The sequence below is a fragment of the Cnephaeus nilssonii genome, assembly GCF_951640355.1.
Source record: "Cnephaeus nilssonii genome assembly, chromosome: 13".
Classification (NCBI taxonomy): Eukaryota; Metazoa; Chordata; class Mammalia; order Chiroptera; family Vespertilionidae; genus Cnephaeus; species Cnephaeus nilssonii.
The window spans coordinates 54249260-54270850 of record NC_137084.1 but is presented as its reverse complement, the minus strand read 5'-3'; the positions used below and the strand labels follow the sequence as shown (position 1 = coordinate 54270850).

The 21591-nt window shown below is 38.4% G+C and overlaps 1 protein-coding gene across 2 annotated transcripts in view; it reads right to left on the bottom strand.

Moving 5' to 3' along the window:
• The window catches only part of EED (embryonic ectoderm development), a 39840-nt gene that overhangs the window by 9853 nt on the left and 8396 nt on the right, over positions 1–21591 (bottom strand). The window contains exons 3-10 of one of the 2 annotated variants that reach the window (XM_079789392.1): positions 18733–18825; positions 15294–15359; positions 14067–14192; positions 13273–13354; positions 8577–8668; positions 4592–4725; positions 1458–1563; positions 255–329 (exon numbers count right to left, since the gene is read on the bottom strand). In XM_079789392.1, the coding sequence (XP_079645518.1) occupies positions 255–329; positions 1458–1563; positions 4592–4725; positions 8577–8668; positions 13273–13354; positions 14067–14192; positions 15294–15359; positions 18733–18825 (774 nt within the window). The remainder of the gene's footprint in view (positions 1–254; positions 330–1457; positions 1564–4591; positions 4726–8576; positions 8669–13272; positions 13355–14066; positions 14193–15293; positions 15360–18732; positions 18826–21591) is intronic. The other variant, XM_079789393.1, reaches the window with a different exon arrangement.

Here is a 21591-nt window from a genome sequence, read left to right as displayed (position 1 = left end):
TGCCACAAAGATTCATATTTAGAATATATTAAGAATTCTCAAAACTCAACAGTAAAAATAAAAACAAAAACCAATCCAATTAGAAAATGAGCAAAGATATGAAGAGACATCATCAAAAAGGATATATTAGATGGTAAATAAGCACATGAAAGATGTTCAACATCACTAGCCATCAGGGAAATGCAAATTAAGACCACGATGAGGTATCACTACACTCCTATCAGAACAGCTAAAATAAAAAATAGTGACAATACCAAATGCCGGCGAAGCTTCCGAGACACTCGATCTTTCATACATTTCTGGTGGGAATGTAAAATGGCACGGCCACTCTGGAAAATAGTTTGGCAGTTTCTTAAAAAACTAAACAAACTTAACCATGACCCAGCAATTGCCCTTCTAGGCATTTATCCCAGAGAAATGAAAACTTAAGTAAGTCCACACAAAACCTATACACGATTGTTCATTAGCAGCTTTATGTGTAATAGCCCCAATCTGGAAAGGACCAAAATGTCCTACAATAGATGAATGGCTAGATAAACTGGTACATCCCATACCATAGAATACTACTCAGCAATAAAAAGGGAGAAGTACTGACACACAACAACTTGGATGGCATTATAATGAATGGAAAAAAAAATCTTAAAAGGCCCCATACTGTAACATTCTTACAATGACAAAATCACATGTGATAAAATGACACACACACATTGTACAATGTCAAGACTTTATATTGTATTATAGTTATGTAACTATTGGGGGAAATTGGGTGAAGGGGCCTCTCTGTACTATCTTTGAAACTTCCTGTGAATCTAACTTCAAGATCAAAAGTTTAAATAAGCAAAAAAAAAAAAAAAAAGATAAAACTAGCTGCAAGTCAAGAAAAAAATAGATTAGGCTCTGCCAAGAAAATGTGAAACGCCCTGAAATCGACACAAGAAACTAGCAATTTCTCCAAATTTAACAATCCCAAATGTTCAAATGACTTCACCAACAACTTCTCTAAATTATCAGCATCAACTTGCTATATATATATACATCAACTTGCTAGAGAAGGGGTTGGCAAACTACAGCCCATGAGCCAACTCCAGCTGTCTGTTTTTTTAAATGTAAAATTGTATTGAAATGGACACAAAACATAAAAAAAAAAAACACCCTACTACTAGCTCTAGATATTGGTTATTTTACAATAACACTGATTATCACAACAAAATCATCTTACAAATGAAAATTTTTCATTTTTATTGAAGCACAAATTATAATAATTCATTGGAATGTCTTATGCCTAAAACAAGTTTCCAAACCTATCAAAATATCATGAGACTAAAAAAAAAGAAAAGAAAAAGCAATTTCCCAATCTGCCATCCAATTTACCAAACTGCATAAAAAACCGTGCTCCCTAAAAAAATAATCCAACTCACACAAACAATGGAAGTACAGCTTAACAGCAGTTACCATACCTTGGAAAGTATCAAATCACCTAACCATCGCACACAATCAACATAATTCCTATGTATGTCTCTGGTAGAAAAGTCAGGAAAGTGAATTTTCTGAGAAATAAATGGCCTGAAATGGAAATGTAAAAGTTAAGAGAAAAAAGTATAGTAGAATCACACTAATTTTTATTTTTGGATTTATAAACTTTGAAAAATAAAATGCATGACGATTTTTCTTTGATCCTAAAAAACTTATCTTTTTATTGAGAGCTACCGTCTTACTCCATTTTTGTTTCTATATTTTCTTCCATTATCAGCTCAATTCAATTGTTTTTATCCTATGAAATTTAATTTATAAAAATTGTAGCTTCCTACCATACTATGTATATATAGGCCAAATTTAATCAATTCTGGCTATCCTAACCAATGATAAGCAAAGATATCTGATTTATAGACCTAAAAGAATTTTTAGAGAAAATACCTACTCAATCCTTTAAAAGTAGACTATGAGTCCTAGCTGGTTTGACTCGGTGGATAAAGCATCAGCCTGTGGACCAAAGGGTCCTGGGTTGGATTCCGGTCAAGGGCATGTACCTTTGTTGCAGGCTCCTTGGGCCCTGGCCCTAGTCGGGGCCTGTGCAGGAGGCAACCAATCAATGTGTTTCTCTCACATCGATGTTTCTCTCTGTCTTTCCCTCTCTCTTCCACTCTCCCTAAAAATATCCTCGGGTGAAGATTAACAACAAAAATAAATAAATTAAATAAAATTAGACTATGAAAGTCAACACATCTGGGTTATTTCAATAGATGGTCATTTTATTGGAGCTGATTTGGCTCAGTGGATAGAGCATTGGTCTGCAGACTGAAGGGTCCCAGGTTTGATTCTGGTTAAGGGTACATGCCCGGGTTGTGGGCTTGATCCCGTGGGGGGGGGGGGGGGGCGAGCAGGAGGCAGCCAATCAATGATTCCCTCTCATCATTGATGTTTCTCTCTCTCCCTTCCTCTCCGAAATCAATAAAAATATATTAAAAAAAGAAGATGGTTATTTTTCTAGGAACGATGATACATCATTCCAAAGACTGCTAAAGATAAGACTACATGAGAGTACTGCCTTGAGCAACAATTTTGAAAATGGTGTCTGACAGGAATTTGACATATATTAGTTAGGACTTTTCTTGTATTGAAGAGAGTAAAATATGGTAGCATTTCCTCCCCTTAAAAATGTTTGTGTAAAGACCATAAGCTAGAAGTTGCTACCAATCCTACAGTTAATTAAAAGTAAACCTAACATTTCTAATCTAGTGAGTGATTCACTTTCTGTACTGAAATAACTGTAGAAGTTTGATACGCCATAAATTAGTTATGTCTTGGGCAAGTCACAAATCCTCTCTTTACTTTTCCAACAAGGATGCTGGGCTGAATCATTTCTAACATTCCTTCCAATACAAATTCTGGGAACTTTTATTAGCCCTGGCTGGTGTGGCTCAGTTGGTTGGGTGTCATCCTGTGCATTGAAAGGTCCCTGGTTTGATTCCCAATCAGGGCAGATGCCTGGGTTTCAGGCTAGAACCCCAGTTGTGTGTGGGGAGGTGGGTGTGTGCTGGAGGCAGCTGATCAATGTTTTGCTCTCACATCATCGACATTTTTCTTTATCTCCCTCTTCCTTCCTCTCTAAAAATAAATACAAAAATCTTAAAAAAATTAAAATGTTATTAATGATCTGACACAAATTCTTAACTCTGCTATAATTATGTTATTTGCTTTTTAAAAAATATTTTTATTGATTTCAGAGAGAGAAGGGAGAGAGAGAGGGAGAAAGTGATAGAAACATCAGTGATGAGAGAGAATCATTGATTGGCTGACTTAAACCATGACCTCCTGATTCATGGGTTAATGCTAAACCACTGAGCCACATGGGTCAGGCTGTTATTTGCTTTTAAATCAAATACATATTATAATCTACTAGAGGCCCAATGCATGAAAATTCATGCACTGGAGGGGGGGTCTTTCAGCCTGGCCTGCCCCCTCTCACAGTCCAGGAGCCCTCAGGGGTGGGAGGCGACCCGGCGATCAGGGGAAGGCAATGCCCCGTCACACCTCTGCTGCTGCCACTGCCGGCAGTGCAATCCTCGGCCGGCCCTGGTTACCTGAGCCTCAGGACAGCCCTGGGCGCCACCATCTTTGAGGGCGTGACAGTCAATTAGCATATTCCCTCCTTATTGGCTGTGGATGCCACCAGCTTTGCGACAGTGTGAGGGTCAATTAGCATATTCCCTCTTTATTAGATAGGATTGTTAAACCTTTCAAGTAGAAGACCAGCATAACCCCCTCTTGTTTTTTGTAAACTGGGAAATATAATTTCTATGTATTCCAGAGCTCCAGAAAATATAAAAACATAAATTTAGGACTGTATAAGCTTTTGGTGTTTTAAAGTAGAAATCTGAAAGTTGTGTTAATCATTAGAGGCCACTGAGGTTTGATGAACATAAGTGCATTGAAATATCTATTAATGGCTACAAATTTAACTAATAATCTATTAATAGTCTGGCTCGATAATCAGAAAATTCTAGCTCTTTGCTTAAAACAAAAAGTGCAAACAAAGTTAATATACACAAACATATGATAACTATGGTGAAAGTGTTAATAATAATAATAATAATAATAATAATAATAGCCTAAATAAGATTCTGAAAAGATAGTTACTGAATCAAGAACTGAGGCATTTAAAAAATATATGAAGTACATTGCAAAGTTCCCACCTCTTAGTCCCAGCAAGGCTCCCACTTTTGAAATTTCTCCACTTAATGAAATGAGTAGCAATTAAACGGAAGCATTATATTAACATGAATTAAAGCTAAGAACCCCATTTTAAAAACAAGATTTACTGTACTGAATTAAAATTTACACTGAACCAAACTAAGTAAAATGTGCTACTAAGTTAGAGAAAACACATTTTAAAAAATGAAACATAAATATATTAGATTAAAAATAATGGCTTCCATTGAAAATTTGTGAATTTTATGATATATAAAGTTTTTAAAGGAGGGTCTTCTAAACTCAGTGGGGACTTATAACAATATAACAATTTTGGAAAAAGTAAGACCCATCTATTTCACAGCATGAGATAGATACTTGTTTTAAATGCCACAAATGTTACCTGTTAGTTTTATTTGGGTTATAATCATAAGAGTCCTTAATTGCATTAATCATTCTCTTTGAATTAATCCTCCAGAGTTTAAGAGAGTGATCCATACCACAGGACATTATTTTTTCACCCAAAAGATCATAATCCTGTATGTAAAACAAAAGAGCTTAAGTTAAATATTTAAATTATTTTTCCAAACTATACCATTCAATTTTCACCTATGTACAGTATTGTGAAAACTTTCAAACCACAACACTAACATTTTGGGTTTTGTCTATGTAGGAAATAAAACAGAGTTTTTATTACTCTCAAAATTTAGTTTTAAGTCATTTGTCACCACCATAGTAGATGAGCATAAAAGCTAAGGCAGGCCAAAAATAGTGTTTAAATTTCATTTTATCTTTCAATGAACTTTAACATATTTTCTTTGCTTGATTTTGAAGATAAACTGAATGCCCTGGCCAGTTTGCTCAGTGGTTAGAGCATCAGCCCTCAGACCTAAGGGTCTTGGGTTCTATTCCCGGACAAGGGCACAAGCCTTGGTTGCAAACTCGATCTCCCGCTACTCAGTCGGGGTGGGTGTTGTAGGCGACCAGTCAATGTCTCTTTCTTACATTGATGTTTCTCTCTCCCCACCCGCCCTTTCTCCCTTCCCTCCACTCTAAGGGGGGGGAAAAAAAATCACTGGAAAAAATATCCTATGGTGAGGATTAAAAATGAATTTGAATGCTGAGGTATGACATAAAACCTGAATAGTTATATTACTTTTCTTTGTCCAACCCTAATCAAGCAATGACACCTGTATGTGCAGCTACTAAACAACTAAAATTTTATCTGTACTGTAAGTCAAAATCTTCACTTACATTGGTCTTAAGAGTTCACTTTAAATGAATCTTTAAAACTATCTAAAAAAGGGAAATAATGTAAGTTTATCATTTGCTGTTTGCTAATTTTTAATAGGCATCTAACAGATATCTACTGTAACCACCTTATTTCATGGATAAGACACTGTGGCACATGGATGCTATTTAATTTAGCACATGCGTTAATGATAATGTCACATATTAATTCTTCTAACAGTGAACTCCTGTATTAATAGAGAAGAAATATAGACTGTCACCTGTTCTCATTTTAAGAAATAACAGTAGATGGTGATGGACACACAATACAATATACAGATGATGTATTATAGAATTGTACAACTAAAACATATAAAATTTTATTAACCAATGTCACCCACTAAATTCTATTTTAAAAATAAATAATACTCCCATAAAAAAAAAAGAAAAGAAATAACAATAGGGAGTTCTATTTAAGGAAAATATTTTCCTTACTCACCTAGATAGTACATGTTAATCCAACCTCTGAATTAATCGTGAACACTGTTTCACAAGAGCCTAGGAACTTTAGGTTTGTTGCTTACTGAATTAACCAGTCTGGTGAACAGCAGCAAGGCATTCACTGTTCATGCCAGTAGCTCTCATGTAGAATTAATTCTTAATAAAGAATGGTAGTCTTGGATCTTTCACACATAAAGCCAAATGGAGACTGCTACTGCAACTACTAGAAAATCCAAGTTGGCAGGGCATGATTCTCACAAAAGCACACAAACTCCAACCATAGGAATACTTTTTTTTTTTAATAGTACATTTTATTTTCTAAGTTTCTTTTTTAAATATATTTTATTGATTTTTACAGAGAGGAAGGGAGAGGGATAGAGTTAGAAACTTTGATGAGAGAGAAACATCGATCAGCTGCCTCCTGCACACCCCCTACTGGGGATGTGCCCGCAACCAAGGTACATGCCCTTGACTGGAATCGAACCTGGGACCCTTCAGGCCACAGGCCAACACTCTATCCACTGAGCCAAACTGGTTTCGGCACCATAGGAATACTTAATACCTCCAATTAAAATGCTACATGATTCAAAATATGGTGCCCCTGCCCTAGCTAGTTTGGCTCAGTGGATAAAGCATCAGCCTGAGGACTGAAGGATCCCGGGTTTGAGTCCAGTCAAGGGCACATGCCTGGATTGTGGGCTCGATCCCCAGTGGTGTGCAGGAGGCAGCCAATCAATGATTCTCTCTCATCATTGATGTTTCTATCTCTCTACCTTTCCCTTCCTTTCTGAAATCAATACAAATATATTAAAAAAACATGGTGTCCCTTTACATAGTTTAATGAATAAGAACTAAACAGCTGTAAAACTACTAAGTAAGCTATGAATGAAACATAAGTAAAGCTAAATTAATGTTAAAATATGAAACCTAAAACACTTATATTATAAAAGATCAATAAATCTCTCTATATAAAAGCCTAAGCAACTGGCCGGCTGGCTGGTAGCTATGACATGCACTGACCACCAGGAAGCAGATGCTCAACAGAGGAGCAGAAACCACAGGCATGGAAACATGGAACAGACTGATGAATCTCAGAGAGAAGTGGGGAGGGGAGAGGGCAGGAAGGGATTAATCAAAGATCTTATATATAAACTAGTAGCCCATTTGCAGGATTCAATCCTGCAAGTGGCCGCTTCGACCGCGTGCACTGCCGCCCACCTCGCTCCGCCGCGCCTTTCCCTCTGGCAGCCACCTTGCTTTCCGCTTTTCCTCCCTCTTCCTTCTAAGTTGTCTTCAGTCTTCACTCCTCCCTCCCTCAGTGTATGCAAATTAACCGCCATCTTTGTTGGGTAATTTGCATACCCGCCCTGATTGGCTGGTGGGCGTGGCTTGGGCATAGCAAAGGTGCGGTCAATTTGCATATTACTATTTTATTAGGTAAGATACTAGAGGCCCGGTGCATGGATTCGTGCACCAGTGGGGTCCCTTGGACTGGCCTGTGCCCTCTTGCAATCCGGGACCCCTTGGGGGATGTCAGAGAGCTGGTTTCAGCCCGATCCCCATAGGCCAGGCCGAGGGACCCCACCTATGTACTATGGGTCCCTTGGACTGGCCTGTGCCCTCTTGCAATCCGGGACCCCTTGGGGGATGTCAGAGAGCTGGTTTCAGCCCAATCCCCACAGGCCAGGCCGAGGGACCCCAACATGTACTATGTTGCACCGGGCCTCTAGTATGCATATATAAGATCTTTGATTAATCCCTTCCTGCCCTCTCCCCTCCCCACTTCTCTCTGAGATTCATCAGTCTGTTCCATGTTTCCATGCCTGTGGTTTCTGCTCCTCTGTTGAGCATCTGCTTCCTGGTGGTCAGTGCATGAATCCAGGCACTGGGCATCTAGTTATAAAGATAACACTGTGCCATCAGAGAGAAAGTTATCCAAAATTCAGTCTGTGCACAACAAAACACTCCTAAAAATGAATAACTTAGATTTCAACTGCAAATAAAACATAAAGTTTCTTAATTGCTAACTAGTTATTTTTGTTTGTGTTTTTTTAAGAGATGTGGTCTCACTATGTTGCCCAGGCTGGAGTGCAGTGACTATTCACAGGTGCGATCCTACTACTGATCAGCATGGGAGTTTTGACCTGCTCCATTTCCAACATGGGACCATTTACCCCTCCTTAGGCAACCTGGGGATCCCCAGCTCCCAGGAGGTCACCTACTGTTGTCGGCTGATCGGCATAGTGCACTACAGCCCAGAACTCCTGGGCTCAAGCAATCCTCCTTCCTCAGCTGGGACTACAGGCATGTAGCTCCGTGCCCAGCAATTGCTAACTAGTTTAATCTTTTCCTTTAATAACTGAGAAACAGCAAAGCAAAACATAACTTAATGTTCTTGATCAATATAGGAAAAAAACAAATTCATAGTTAGTATACTTTCATGTGCATAAGTACAGATTAAATACAAAGAGCCTTTCTTGTTTTATTCCTTCATTTATAAGATAAAAACTCTGCATATCACAAGTAAATGAAATGACTGCCTGCCAGGCTATATGAAAAAAACAACAATATATGATTTCATGAAAGGAAAGAGTTTGATGGGGATTGTTCACAACCATGTGCACCTGAAAGTCACTGCCCTGCAGCTTTCAACTTACAGCACTTAGAACTTCATCTCTGTGCCCTTCGACACCTCCAAATATTGCCACCAGAGTGTCCGTCTGGATATTCCATAATCGTAAAGCATGATCTAGTATAGAAATAAAAAAATTAAGATGAATTTTTATCATTCATTTACTGTGAATGTTCAAAACCTCTTTAAAGTAAAACTTACAGAAGTGTGGACTTAAATTATTCATAGTAAAGACTAATAATGAAACCCATATCACTTAAAATAATTACATCACATATAGATTTAAGTATGTATCAGCACCAACTTTCAAAAAAAGAAATATTTGTAGTTTTAAAAATATTTTTAACTTATTTACCAAATTTGACAAGAGTTTTACATTATGCCATAGAACAACATATTAGCTCTGCCCTCCACCATATCCATTTATAAGAGGACTGAATAGCTGGTTTTGTTCAGTGGTTAGAGCGCTGGCCCTCAGACTGAAGGGTCAAGGGCACGTACCTTGGTTGCAGATTCCCCAGACCTGGTAGGGGCCAGTGTGGGAGGCAGCCAATCCATGTCTCTCTCTCATGCCGATGCCCCCCCACCCATCTCTCCCCACCCTTCTCCCTTCATTGCATTCTCTCGAGAAATCAATGGAAAAAATATCCTCAGGTGAAGATTAAAAAAAAAAAAAGTATATGTATAATGCATATAAATAAAAAAAGATGACTGAGTAGAATTATTTTTGGAATGTTCTTATTGATTTTAGAGAGAGAGGAAAAGGGAGTGAGAGAAAAACTTTGATCAGTTGCCTCCTGCATGCGCCCAACTGGGGAATTGAACCTGAAACCTGGGCATATACCCTGACCGGAAATTGACCTTTTGTGCAAGAGACAATGCTCAACCAACTGCACCACACTGGCCAGGACAGGACTGAGTAGATTTATAAAATTTCTACAGTAAATGCAATAATAGGATTGAAATCTACATACAGTATATTTCATGACAATTTTATAGTATTACTGACCTTTAAAAGATTATAGCTGTATGGGATGGTAAACACACAATACAATATACAGATAATGTGTTTTGGAACTGTACACCTGAAATTTGTATAATTTTGTTAACCAGTGTCATCCCAGTAAGTTCAAGAAGAAACAAAACCAAGTAAAACTCTTTACTAAAGACCTCCAAGGGCAGATGACATGTTAGTTGGCATTCCATTTCTTGTAAATGTAAATAAAGCCTACTGAGCCTGACAGGTATGGCTCAGAGGTTGAGTATTGACCTATGAACCAGGAAGTCACGGTTGGATTCCCAATCAGGGCACATGCCTGGGTTGTGGGCTCGATCCCCAATAAGGGGTGTGCAGGAGGCAGCTGATCAATGATATTCTCTCTCATTCTCTCTCTCTCTCTCTCAGTCTTCACCCAAGGATATTTTTCCCATTGATTTTTAGGGAGAATGCAAGAGAGAGGGAAAGACAGAGAAACATCGATGTGAGAGAAACACATTGATTGGTTGCCTTATGCAGGAGCCCCAACCCCCAGGGAAGAGCCTGCAACCAAGGTAGGTGCCGTTAACCGGAATTAAACCGGGACCCTTTGATCCGCAGGCCAACGCTCTATCCACTGAGCCAAACTGGCTAAGGCTGATTCTCTCGCATCATTGATGTTTCTATCCCCCCCTCCCTTCCTCTCTAAGTCAATCAAAATATATTAAAAATAAACAAACAAATAAATAAATAAATAAATAAGGCATACCGACAGGGAGAAAAAAATAAAATTTGTAACTAATTCAAGCAATCTCATTTTCTACTAAATATTAACAAAATAATGTACAGCAATAATAAATATGTCATGTAAAGCTTGAACTATAACAGTGTTCATACTATACATGAATATTAACATACTACACTAGTTAAAATGTATTTATACTAATTATAATGTACATATTACACTAATACATTATGTTAGTACGTAGTTGAATAAAAAACTGCCATAAAAATGGTTTTGATTCCACTTATGTACAAATTTTTATGTGGACATTTAATTCATCTTGAATATACATACATATATATGTATACACACACACACACAAACACACATATCCAGCAATGGTTAAGTCTGTGTTTAACTATAAGGAATTGCCAAACTGTTTTGTTTTTTTTAAATATATTTTATTGATTTTTTACAGAGAGGAAGAGAGAGGGATAGAGAGTTAGAAACATCGACGAGAAACATCGATCAGCTGCCTCTTGCACACCCCCTACTGGGGATGTGCCCGCAACCAAGGTACATGCCCTTGACTGGATTCGAACCTGGGACCCTTGAGTCCGCAGGCCGAAGCTCTATCCACTGAGCCAAACCGGTTTCGGCCAAACTGTTTTTTTGATGTGGCCACATTTTACATTCCCACCAGTTATATGGGTGAAGAAGGGTATCTCCACACCTTAGTCAACATGTTACTGTAATTTTGGTTATAGCCATCCTAGCAGGTGTGAAGTGGTAGCTCCTAGTGTTTTTAATTAGTATTTCCCTGATTAATGACACTGAGTGCCTTTTCATGTGCTCACCAGACATTTGTGCATGTTCTTTGGAAAGATGTCATTCAACCCACTTTTTAATTTGGATGTTTTATTACTGAACTATAAGAGCTCTTGATACAAGTCCCTTATTAGATACATGATTTAGAAATACTTTCTCCTATTCTGTAGGTTGTCTTTTCACTTTCTTAATGATATTGTGTGCAGCAAAATTCTTATTAATTTGAAAAGCTGATTTAAAAAAAGGCTCTTACTGACACAATGGGAAGAAAGAGCAGAGTTAAAAGGTTGCAATATGTAGAAAAGTAAGGCATTCTGGCCTCTGTCACTTGGTAATACCTGAGCCCAACTACTGCTATCAAGAAAAAGTCATTAGTTCTTAGGTGTCAATTTCCCAAAATAAACATTTTTCTTTTTCTAAAAAATATATTTTTATTGATTTCAGAGAGGAAGGGAGAGAGATAGAAACATCAATGATGAGAGAAAGTAATTGATTGTCTTCCTCCTACATGCCTCACACTGGGGTTTGAGCCCGCAACTGGGGCATGTGCCCTGAGCAGGAATCGAACCGTGACCTCTGATTCATAGGTCGACACTCAATCACTAAACCACACAGGCAGGGCAATAGGGAATCCTTTATAAAACAAAAGTTTTTATATATAAAGGCAACATGGATTTTCAGATGCATTATTTCTTATTACATGATTGGATAGTGATAGTTGCAAAACTATCTTAAAAACTCTTAAAAATAGAATTGTTGAGAAAGATAAATATCACATGATCTCACTCATTTGTGGAATGTAATGAACAACATAAACTGATGAGCAAAAATAGATCCAAAACATAGAAGCATCGAACAGACCATCCAACCTCATAGGGAAGGCAGCGGTGGGGGTGAAGAGTAAGAGATCAACTAAAGAACTTATATGCATGTATATAAGCATAACCCATGGACACAGACAGTAGGGGGGTGAGGGCATGTGCTGGGGAGTGGGAGTAGACAGGGAGAGGTAAATGGGGGAAAAAGGAGACATATGTAATACTTTAAACAATGAAGAATTTAAATTTTTTTAAAAAAGAGCCCTAACTGGTTTGGCTCAGTGGATAGAGCGTCGGCCTGCAGACTCAAGGGTCCCAGGTTCGATTCTGGTCAAGGGCATGTACCTTGGTTGCGGGCACATCCCCAGTAAGGGGTGTGCAGGAGGCAGCTGATTGATGTTTCTCTCTCATCGATGTTTCTAACTCTCTATCCCTCTCCCTTCCTCTCTGTAAAAAATCAATGAAATACATTTAAAAAAAAAAAAAAAGAAAAGAAAAAAAAAAATTGGTGACCTGCCACTTAAAATTAATGAAGATGGCCCTGGCCAGTTTGGCTCGGTGGATAGAGCATCGACCTGTGGACTGAAGGGTCCCAGGTTCAATTCCAGTCAAGGGCTCAATCCCCAGTGGGGAGCATGCAGGAGGCAGCCAATCAATGATTCTCTCTCATCATTGATGTTTCTATCTCTCTCTCCCTCTTTCTTCCTCTCTGAAATTAATAAAAATATTAAAAAAATTAATGATGAACATAATTCAGTTGAAAAAAATTTCATTTGAGGATAGTTCTAGAATTATCATAATGCAATATGGTAAAATAGTAGCCCTGCGCAGGAATCCGCGCACCAGTAGGTCGCTGCCGCCCTCCTGTAGATCTCCGCCTGATGCCCCGCCTTCCTGTAGTTCCCCCCCCCGCCCCTCCCCTCATAGCTTGCTGCCCTGCCCCTCCTGTAGCTCTGCTGCCCCACCCTCCTGCAGATCCGTGATAAGGTCGATATGCAGTTGGTCATTACACCTCACAGCTTAACGGATGATTATCATATTTCTCTCATTATTTAGGATAAGGGTAACAAAACTAATCCTCCATAACAATTATGTTTCTCTCTTTAAAAAAGTAAATTTCCACCCTGGCCAGTGTGGCTCAGTTAGTTGGAGCATTTTGCTGTGCACTGAAGGATCTCAGGTTCAATTCCCAGTCAGGGCACATATCCAGATTTCTGAGTATGTGGGTTCAGGAGGCAACCAATCTATGTTTCTCTCACATTGATGTTTCACTCTCTCTCTCTTTTCCTTTCCATTCTCTCTCTCTGAAATCAATGGGAGGGACATATCCTCAGATTTAAAAAAATAATAAAAAATAATAATTTCCTTCTCTTACCTTTACTGACTGACAGGAGAAGATTTGGGTCTCTTGGGTGGAATTTCAGCTCATTGATAGCATTTCCATGCCCAACATAGTGCTACAATAAATTTAAAACATATCAACTTTCATATAAAGTAACAAATTCTATTGTAAAATATTTAATCTGTGAATAAATGTTTGCTAAAAAAAAATAAATTATTTTTCATTAATTTTAAGAGAATGAAAAACTCATTTCGCTTAAAGTAGTGGTTTTCAACATTGGCTGCATATTAAAACCATCCTACAAAGAAAAAATGTATAAAAAAATAAAATAAAATCACCCAACCAATTTGAAGGGAAAAAAATAAAAGATGCTAAAGTCCCACCTGCTGGTAATCTGATTTGACTGGAATAGCAGAGGCAAAGCAAAGATGGAAAAGATCCTCATGTGGTTCTATTGTGCTCTCAGGGTTTAAAAGTTCTAACTAAATTGATTTGTAAAACTTAATATCAACTTTCAAGGCTTCAACCCTAGTTAGGGTGTGTGAGAATGGACTCACTCTCTTGTTATTGTTCATTTAGAGTCTCTCAGAATAAGGCGAGGTAGAAGAAAAGAAAATATTGTAAATAATAAAAGTTTCCCACTCATTACTTAATTTGCATTACCCAACTGTAACAAAGGTATCAAAAGACCTGTCTAAAGGATGAAATAAGCACAGTACAAATCAAAATAGAAACTGTGATTCCTTTAGTTTTAAATTTAACATGACAAATTTTCACAGGTGTCCATTCAAAAGAAAGCAAATCTACAATTTAACAAAAACGCCCACCTTTATGCACTGCATTGTTATGGGATTAATTATCCTGATTATGCCTCTAGATCCAGCCACAGCCAGCAAAGGATGGCTTGTATTGCTATCATATGTCCATGCACAAGTGTAAAAGTTTTCATCCGCCTACAAATGCCAGTTAAGAAATGTAATTTGTTTTTGAAAAGTAAATACGTACACAAACGATTATAATACATGGAAACCTCCAAAGACCTGCTAAAGTTTTTGACACAGAAGTTCTTATTATTCTATCACCAGATTTAAACAATGGAGATTTTTAGGTCCAAAACCTATACAGAATGATAGAACAAAACCAGTCCTTCCACTAAATTTTGATTACTATTTAGCTATTTGTATAACTCAACTCTGTGTTTGAAAGCAGCCAGACAATATGTAAAGGATGTGTATGGGTGTGTCCAAATAAAACTGTATTTACAAAACAGGTGGGTGGACCATTACCTAATAAAAAAAGCAAAAGCAAACAGATGGCCAGCCCAGGGGCTGTACTTTGCAGACTCTTGCTCTATCCCAATACTTCTATGTGCCTCTAAAAATGACTTACTATTCATTTTTCCACTTTTTCCTGTGTGAGACCTTTTCAATATGGCTACAGGTCACTTCTTTCCATATCATATAGGGAAGACTGAAAAGTCCTTGTCTTTTTTTGTTTGCTAAGTTTTTCAAATGGATCTAGAAGAAAAATCTTATCACCAAGCTTTTATATCTATCCCTTTGGGTTTTTAAGTCTTTTATCTTTATGAACCCATGTTTTGAAATATTTTATTTCCTAAACAAACTGGATATGTGTTTTTCCCTATAGGCTTTATTGATCAAATACTTAGCATGATTTCCAGTCCTGGCTTCTAATCAACTCAAGTTCATCAATATAACTACTTTGAAATGATAAAATTCTAGGTAAGGTAAAAAACAAAACAAAAAACAGGAGGTTTTAACTACTCTAATTTTCTATTACTGGATTTCCAATAAACATCTCCAGTCACCTGCACCATTCTCTCTCATATCCATCCTACAATGGCTTTGTAGGGACCAGGAAAACTAGGTAACTAGATACCAGAAATCTCTTGGGTGATAGTGAAGGAATAGCACTGGTTAAGGTTAAGAGAGAACAATATAACTTTGGGGAACTAATTAATTTAGAAAAGTTTCAGTGTACTTATGAAAGTCAATTCCTTTAACCAAAGATATTGAAAACTGAGGAAAGGATACATCAGCATCCACATAGGATTGCAATAGCCGGATTTCTCCTTGTGAGTGACATTCATATAAAGTAACCTAAGGAAAACAAAATACAGTAAATTTTATCTCAAATAAAGAAACACATGCTTTTTAGCTTTCAAACATATTTTAGTCACAACTGTGTCTTTAAAATATTACAGAAACTATTGCTTTAAAATAGCTCCTTTAATTTGAGGAAGCCATTATAATATTTACAGTATTACATAATTTCCAGAATATATTAAATACTGTAATACTAACTTGCTTATCAAGTTAATTTTGATTGAGAACAGAATAACACTAAAAAACAGAAAACATTTTGTCTACAAATGTCACTCCAATAAATTCAATTAAAAAACACACAGGAAACAATATAGGTGTATAGATGTATATGTGAAAACCATTTCCACCTTTGTGTCCTTCCATGCTATAACTTTTGGTCCTTAGTAAGCATACGAAAGCCTTACAGTTAATGATAATCTGTGTTCCCTAAAATGTAACCATAATATTTTTGTTAGTAAGGGCCAGGATAAATATCAAACTGGTGATAGTATTGACCACCAGGAAGTATGGGCCCTGGCACTCTGATTCTTTGACCCTCTGACTTGTCAATTAATAATATCTGAGCTGTATTATAAAAACAATACAGAAACAGGAGCCTCTGGTGGAGAATTTGTGCAAAACTACTAGGCAGTCTGCTGGCTCAGGTCCAATCATCCCATAAGTAAATTACCCTAGTTTCAGTGTACTTATGAAAGACAATTTCTTTAGCCAAATATGTTGAAAACTCAGGAAAGGATACATCAGCATCCACATAGGATTGCAATAACCAGATTTCAATATAAATTGTTATATTCTGCTAATTCTCCTTCCTCTTTTGGTCTGAAGATTCCTTCTCGTTACGGTGGCCATTAGATAGTAAGAAACTGCATTAAAAATGCACTACAGAGCCCTACCTGGTTTGGTTCAGTGGATAGAGCATTGGCCTACGGACTGAAGGGTCCTGGGTTCGATTCTGGCTAAGGGCACATACCCAGGTTGCAGGCTCGATCCCCAGTGGGGTGTGTGCAGGAGGCAGCTGATCAATGATTCTCTCTCATCATTGATGTTTCTATCTCTCTCTCTCCCTTCCTCTCTAAAATCAATAAAAAAATATTTTAAAAAAATGCACCACAGACAATAGGAACTGTGTGCATTAAAAATCACGTTCCTTACCGAAACCGGTTTGGCTCAGTGGATAGAGCGTCCGCCTGCGGAATGAGGGGTCCCAGGTTCGATTCCGGTCAGGGGCATGTACTTTGGTTGTGGGCACGTCCCCGGTGGGGGGTGTGCAGGAGGCAGCTGATCGGTGTTTCTCTCTCATCGATGTTTCTAGCTCTCTTTCCCTCTCCCTTCCTCTTTGTGAAAAATCAATAAAACATATTAAAAAATAAATAAGTAAAATAAAAATCACGTTCCTTTATTTCTTTAAGAAGCTTATCACAATTACTTAAACATAAAATTTTATTTGACTCAACTAATATAACTTATGGAACATTTTTCAGATTCACCTCATTTCCCCTCTTGAGTTGAAGGCAGAGGAAGTGGCTTGTATTTGTTGTCAACCCATATCCAATTAGTCTATTTCCTCCACCTTTCTTTTCTAAATATACCAATCTATTTCTATATTGGTCCTCCTAACTTCTACTATAGTATTAATGAATACCCAGAATGTTACCTAATAAAGACAGGAGAACAATTTTTCCTGAAGTGATTTCAATTTAATAGAAAAACTCCAGAGACTCTCTAGAAAGCACTAGGGCCGTGGTCGGCAAACTGCGGCTCGCGAGCCACATGTGGCTCTTTGGCCCCTTGAGTGTGGCTCTTCCACAAAATACCATGGCCTGGGCGAGTCTATTTTGAAGAAGTGGCGTTAGAAGAAGTTTAAGTTTAAAAAATTTGGCTCTCAAAAGAAATTTTAATCGTTGTACTGTTGATATTTGGCTCTGTTGACTAATGAGTTTGCAGACCACTGCACTAGGGAACCTTCCTGTTCTCCATTTACTTAGAAGTAAATAGAATGAATGAATAAATCTTTATAATTCCCATGTTCAGCCCCTGGTTCAACTAAGAAGTTAAATAATGGTTTATATCAAGCATGTCAAATTCGCAGCATGTGGCCTGCTGGCTCTGAGTTTGACATGCTTGGTTTACATTAAAAACGTGCCCAGCATGGTTTTTTCTCAGTTCAAGATATTCTTGGCCTCCTTAAATAAAAACATTACAAATAATTAAAATGCTTTCAGTAACTATCATACACACACACACACACACACACACACAGGATCTATGCTTTGCCTTTATAAGAGGCGTTAATTACATTCATTTTTAAGAAATCAGAGACTTGCCCTAGCTGGTTTGGCTCAGTGGATAGAACATCAGTCTGTGGACTGAAGGGTCCCAGGTTCAATTGCAGTCAAGGGCACATGCCCAGATTGCAGACTTGATCCGGATCAACCAATGATTCTCTCTTATTGATGTTTCTATCTCTCTCTCCCTCTCCCTTCCTCTCTGAAATCAATAAAAATATATTTTTTTAAAAAAAGAGATTTCTTATCCAAATTAGAAAAACTATTGTCACTTCCAAAAGAACGTCAATTCTTTCAATCACTCAAAACAGATCATTAAGACAAACTATAAACAGAAACCTGTTGTGTGAACAATTTTGAGTAATATCATCATCATTATAAAAGGCTAATATGCAAATGGTCGTCACACCGTGACGCTGTCTAACAACCGATCAGCAGGGACCTGAGGCTGCATGGCGCCATGCTGGGGGACCTGAGGCCATGCCCCCCGCCCCAGCAGGGCTTGACGGGGGAACCTGAGGCTGCGCTCCCCGCCTGGCAGGACTTGACAGGGGTGGGGCCGGCCAGGTCTGGGTCTTGTGTGATTTTAAGACACACGCACATGTGGGTGGGGACTTGACTCTGGGTCCCGCAGCGCGTCCCAGACTCTGACAGGAGGGAGATTTTCATATACATTTTACTAATTTTCTTTCATCTCTGACACTTCTATTATAGAGAAAGGGCAAATAGCAATATTAACCTTTTGCACTCGGATGTCGAGTGTGACTCGACACGGTTAGCATTAGAATAAAGGAATCGAGAAAAAAGCAAGCGAGTGCAAAGGGTTAAAGTATTTCCTCTAATTAATTCCCTTTCAATGTGCATGAATTTCGTGCACCAGGCCACTAGTATGAAATAAAGATGTATCTTCAGTCATGAATACTAGGTTTAATTAGACAACTTCTAGAATGCTTCATGTTCACACAAAGGAATAATAATGTCAAACTGGCTACATGAAATTTATCTCAAAATAATTATACTTATTATATTAATACCAGAATCTAATCATCAAACCAAATGCCAAACAGATCCTTAACACTTACTCTGTTGCTTCCTACAGTTGCAAACACTAGTGGGTCTCCTTCTTTACTGTGCCAATTAAACTGAACTCCAAACAATGGCTGATTATGATCTTCCTATAAAATAATCATAAAATAAGAAAAATTAATATATTTAGAAATAAAAAAATTGTAGTAGACTGACCATCCTCCTTATAACTTTTTTGAAAATGGAAGCCACTGTTTTGAAATAGCACACATAAATTGACTTTTGACTCTAAAAAGATATCTACTTGTCCAGTTTTCACATTTTAAAATATTAGTATATGACAAAGTTTTATGACAACCAAAGACTTAAATCAGAAGTTAGGTAACAAACACTTACTTATAAAAATATTTTTATATTTGCCTTCTATGTTCTCACACCCAACCATATTTTTCTGAATCAAAACAAAACTGGGTAATTATGGCAGATGCATTCATTTCTCAGGACATAAGAACAAAATTAATTTTTCTGCAATTGGAAACTAACAAATGACCTAAGTAAGAGTGGTTTAACACTAGCTAAACTTTATTAGGTTTAATTTTTCCCTTGTAAACTGAAGCACACCAGACTCCACTCAAATCACTGTTTTCTATTAGTGCTATAGAGACAATTTTAAATAACCTTGAATTTAGGTCCTTAAAGAAAAATATCCCAAGTTTTGTAATAAACAAGTATGGTAATTGAACAATAGGGGACAGGGGAAGCCATGGACTATACCTTCAGTTGCTAGTAGGCTGGCTATAAGGACATATATAAAAAACAAGTGTTCACAAAGTTATTCTCAGGATTTTACTGGCAATCTCTTGGCATTTAACATTAATTTTCATATTCACTTCAAAGGACTGTTTTCACTTTTACAGTCTAACAACTTTTATTTTTTACCCTTAAAAAGCCATGGATTTAATGCTTTGAAATATTTAATCGAAATATTTAACTGACAGTTAAAACAACCTTCTAGACATACTATCTAAAATAGGTTGATATAACTGAATATTAATACAAAACTAATGGGCACTTTCCCTTTTAAAAAAATATATAACCAAGCCCTAGCTGGTTTGGCTCAATGGTTAGAGTGTCAGCCTGCGGACTGAAAGGTCTCAGGTTCGATTCCAGCTAAGGGCACATGCCTGGGTTGCGGGCGCGATCCCCAGTAGGGGGCGTGCAAGAGGCAGCCAATCAATGATTCTCTCTCATCAGTGATGTTTCTATCTCTCCCTCTCCCTTCCTCTCTAAAATCAATAAAATAGGGGGAGAAACCAAGATGGCGGCATAGGTAAATACCTAAACTGCTGCTTTGCACAACAATTTCAAAACTACAACTAAAAGACAGAACTGACATCATCCAGAACCACAGGAAAGCTGGCTGAGTGGAAATTCTACAACTAGAAGGAAAGAAAAAAGCTCAGGGAAAATCAGAGGAGCTGCAAAGGACTGTGGTACGGAGACACGCGTGCAGAGAGGAAGAGCGGTTGAGTGCCTGGCTGGCTTTCTCTGGCGAGGGAAGGAAGCCCCCCACTGCACTGAAACCCAGTTCCAACTGCACTGAACCCCAGTTCCGGGCGAAACCCCGTGGACCCAGGCACATACGGGGGGAGTCTGGACTGTCGGGTAGAGAGAAAGGCACACGGAGACTCGGGGAAACCGCAGCGGGCAGGGGTCTGGAGGTGCGCACGTGCAGAGAAGACTGACTGCTGAGGTTGCCGCTAGCTCTCCCTAGCGGAAGGGAGTCGGAAGCTCCTGACTGCACTGAACCCCAGTTCTGGGCGAGCCTGGGGTAATCTGGATTGTTAGGCTGAAACTCAGGGGAGCCGGGGAAGCCAGAGGTCTGGAGGCGCGCGCGCAAGGGCAGGGCTGACAGGAAGCCAAGACTGTCTGCTCAGCCCTGAGACTCCGCCCCATCCAAGCTGAGCACAGAGGCTTTTGCAATTTTGCAAGTCTGGTCCTATAAGGCTGTCTCCAGCACAAGTCTCCCGGCGTAGACACAGCTGATACACATAGCCAATTGGCCTGGAGGTCAATTCCTCCCAGTGATATCAATAACAATCAAGACTTAACTACAACAAGGCTGTACACACAGACCACAAAGGGGTGCACCAATAGTGTCCACCCCAGGTGACTGGGAGGCCGACCCACTGGGCCATATAGGAAACCTAGCACACAAAGCTACCCTACCAACTCAGGGAAGCAGCGAAAATGTAGAGACAAAGTAACAGATCACAAACGAAAGAAATGGAGGGAAAAAACCCGACTAGATATAGAATTCAAAACCACGGATATAAGGTTTTCCAAGAATTTCCTAGAAAAGGCCAATAAATTTAGCCAGACCCTCGAGGATATGAAAAAGGACCAACTAGAAATTAAACATACACTGACTGAAATAAAAAATATTATACAGACACCCAACAGCAGACTAGAGGAACGCAAGAATCAAGTCAAAGATTTGAAATACAAAGAAGCAAAAAACACTTAACCGAAAAAGCAAAAAGCATCCAAAAAGTTGCAGATAGTGTAAGAAGCCTCTGGGACAACTTCAAGCGTACCAACATCAGAATTATGGGGGTGCCAGAAGAAGAGAGAGAGCAAGACACTGAAAACCTATTTGAAGAAATAATGACAGAAAACTTCCCCCACCTGGTGAAAGAAATAGACTTACAAGTCCAGGAAGCACACAGAACCCCAAACAAAAGGAATCCAAAGAGGACCACACCAAGACACATCATAATTAAAATGCCAAGAGCAAAAGACAAAGAGAGGATATTAAAAGCAGCAAGAGAAAAACAGTTAATTACCTACAAGGGAGCACCCATACGATTATCAGCTGATTTCTCAACAGAAACTATGCAGGCCTGATGGGAGTG